The sequence below is a fragment of the Notolabrus celidotus genome, chromosome 15, assembly GCF_009762535.1.
Source record: "Notolabrus celidotus isolate fNotCel1 chromosome 15, fNotCel1.pri, whole genome shotgun sequence".
NCBI lineage: Eukaryota > Metazoa > Chordata > Actinopteri > Labriformes > Labridae > Notolabrus > Notolabrus celidotus.
Genome location: NC_048286.1, coordinates 725,189 through 726,952, shown reverse-complemented (window position 1 = coordinate 726,952; position 1,764 = coordinate 725,189). Strand labels below are relative to the sequence as shown.

The following is a 1,764-nucleotide window of genomic DNA, read 5'->3' as shown; positions in this document are numbered from 1 at the left end:
TTCATTCATAACAGCACAGGAAACACAGACACATGCTCAGATAGGTAGGGTCATTTTCTGCAGACCAGCTAAATGAAGCCACATTAAATCACTTTGAGGGACAGTGGGGGTGGCGTGTCTTTGGGACCTATATTTTGGCGGTCGTGGGCTGAAAAGTCTTGGAACACCCTTCTTAGGATAACTCCCTGTGATAACTCCCCATGTTTGCGTGCAGCACCGGCCTTTATTTTGAAAAGCCTTGCCGGAAGCACGGTGTGTGTTGCTGAGGGACAGCTGGTCGCTGTGGACTCAGAGGAGAGGGAGCAGAGAGACAGTCTTCATCAGTCAGCGGAGGTCTGCCTCTCTCCTCCTCCGTCCCGGCTCAGCTCTCTGATGGTCCCGGCTGTTCCCGCAGCCCCCCCCCCCCCCGCACACACAGTCTGGACCTCACAGCTCCCCCCCTGCGGTGCTCCTACCCTCCGAGTCTAGATGACGGGCGGGCGGTTCGACTTTGACGATGGGGGGACTTACTGCGGGGGCTGGGAGGACGGGAAAGCCCATGGACACGGCGTCTGCACCGGACCGAAGGGGCAGGGAGAGTACTCCGGATCTTGGTCCAACGGCTTCGAGGTGGTGGGGGTCTACACCTGGCCCAGCGGGAACGTGTTCCAGGGATACTGGACTCAGGGGAAGAGGCACGGTCTCGGCGTGGAAACCAAGGGAAGGTGGATTTACCGAGGGGAGTGGACCCACGGGTTCAAGGGTCGCTATGGAGTCCGACAGAGCCTGAACACACCGGCCAGGTACGAGGGCACCTGGAGCAACGGACTGCAGGACGGCTACGGCGTGGAGACGTACGGGGATGGAGGTGAGGGGGCGGGGCGTGATGATGTCACATTGCTGGTACAATCTCTATATATTTTTATTTTGACACACACACACACACATACACACACACACACACACACACACACACACACACACACACACACACACGCGCGCACGCACAAACAAACACGCACACACACGCACAAACACACGCACAAACACATGCACAAAGACACGTACATGCACAGGCACACACACACATATACAGACACGCGCACACACGCACAAACACACATGCACAAAAAGACGCACACATACGCACAAACACACACACCCACGCGCAAACACACGCACACATATACAAACACACACACACACACACACACACACACAAACACACACACACACACACACACACACACAGTGCAGCAATAATAGTCTGCTGAATGTGGACTTGTTTATGGTTTCCGCTCTACTGGTCTACTCTCTGCTGGTCTGCTCTGTGGTCTCAGGTGTGACCTGGTCACATGTGAGCTGTGATCTTGCTCACCTTGCTGCCTCGTGCAGGTAGAGCACACTGACAGGTGGTTTCCTGAAACCACCTGTTACTCGAGGTAACTGTGGATTAAGTGCTGACATGAACATGGCCTCCTCGCTCCCTAACATGTTGAGCTGCCGGTGTATGTGTGTGTGTGTGTGTGTGTGTGTGTGTGTGTGTGTGTGTGTGTGTGTGTGTGTGTGTGTTTATGAGCCAGTCCTCAGACCCACAGGTATTCTGATCAAGCTAACAGGTGCTCCGGGGCTAACTGAGGTGCTGTTTGCGAGGCTGTGCAGCCACAGAGATTCAGGGGCTGTGATTAGCTGAAGGCAGAGTGCTGTGACATCACCAGTGTCATGAAACTGACATGAGATAGAGGTTTGACGACTTAAGTGCCTCCATGAACATGAGTGAAAACA

At 54.4% G+C, this 1,764-nt stretch overlaps 1 protein-coding gene across 1 annotated transcript in view; it reads left to right on the top strand.

Annotated features, from left to right (window-relative positions):
- The first annotated feature begins 250 nt into the window (after window positions 1–250).
- The window catches only part of LOC117826420 (junctophilin-1-like), a 34,282-nt gene continuing 32,768 nt past the window's right edge, over window positions 251–1,764 (top strand). Inside the window, 1 exon segment of the mRNA XM_034702457.1 lies at window positions 251–847. Coding sequence (XP_034558348.1) covers window positions 469–847 — 379 coding nt within the window. The 5' untranslated portion in view covers window positions 251–468.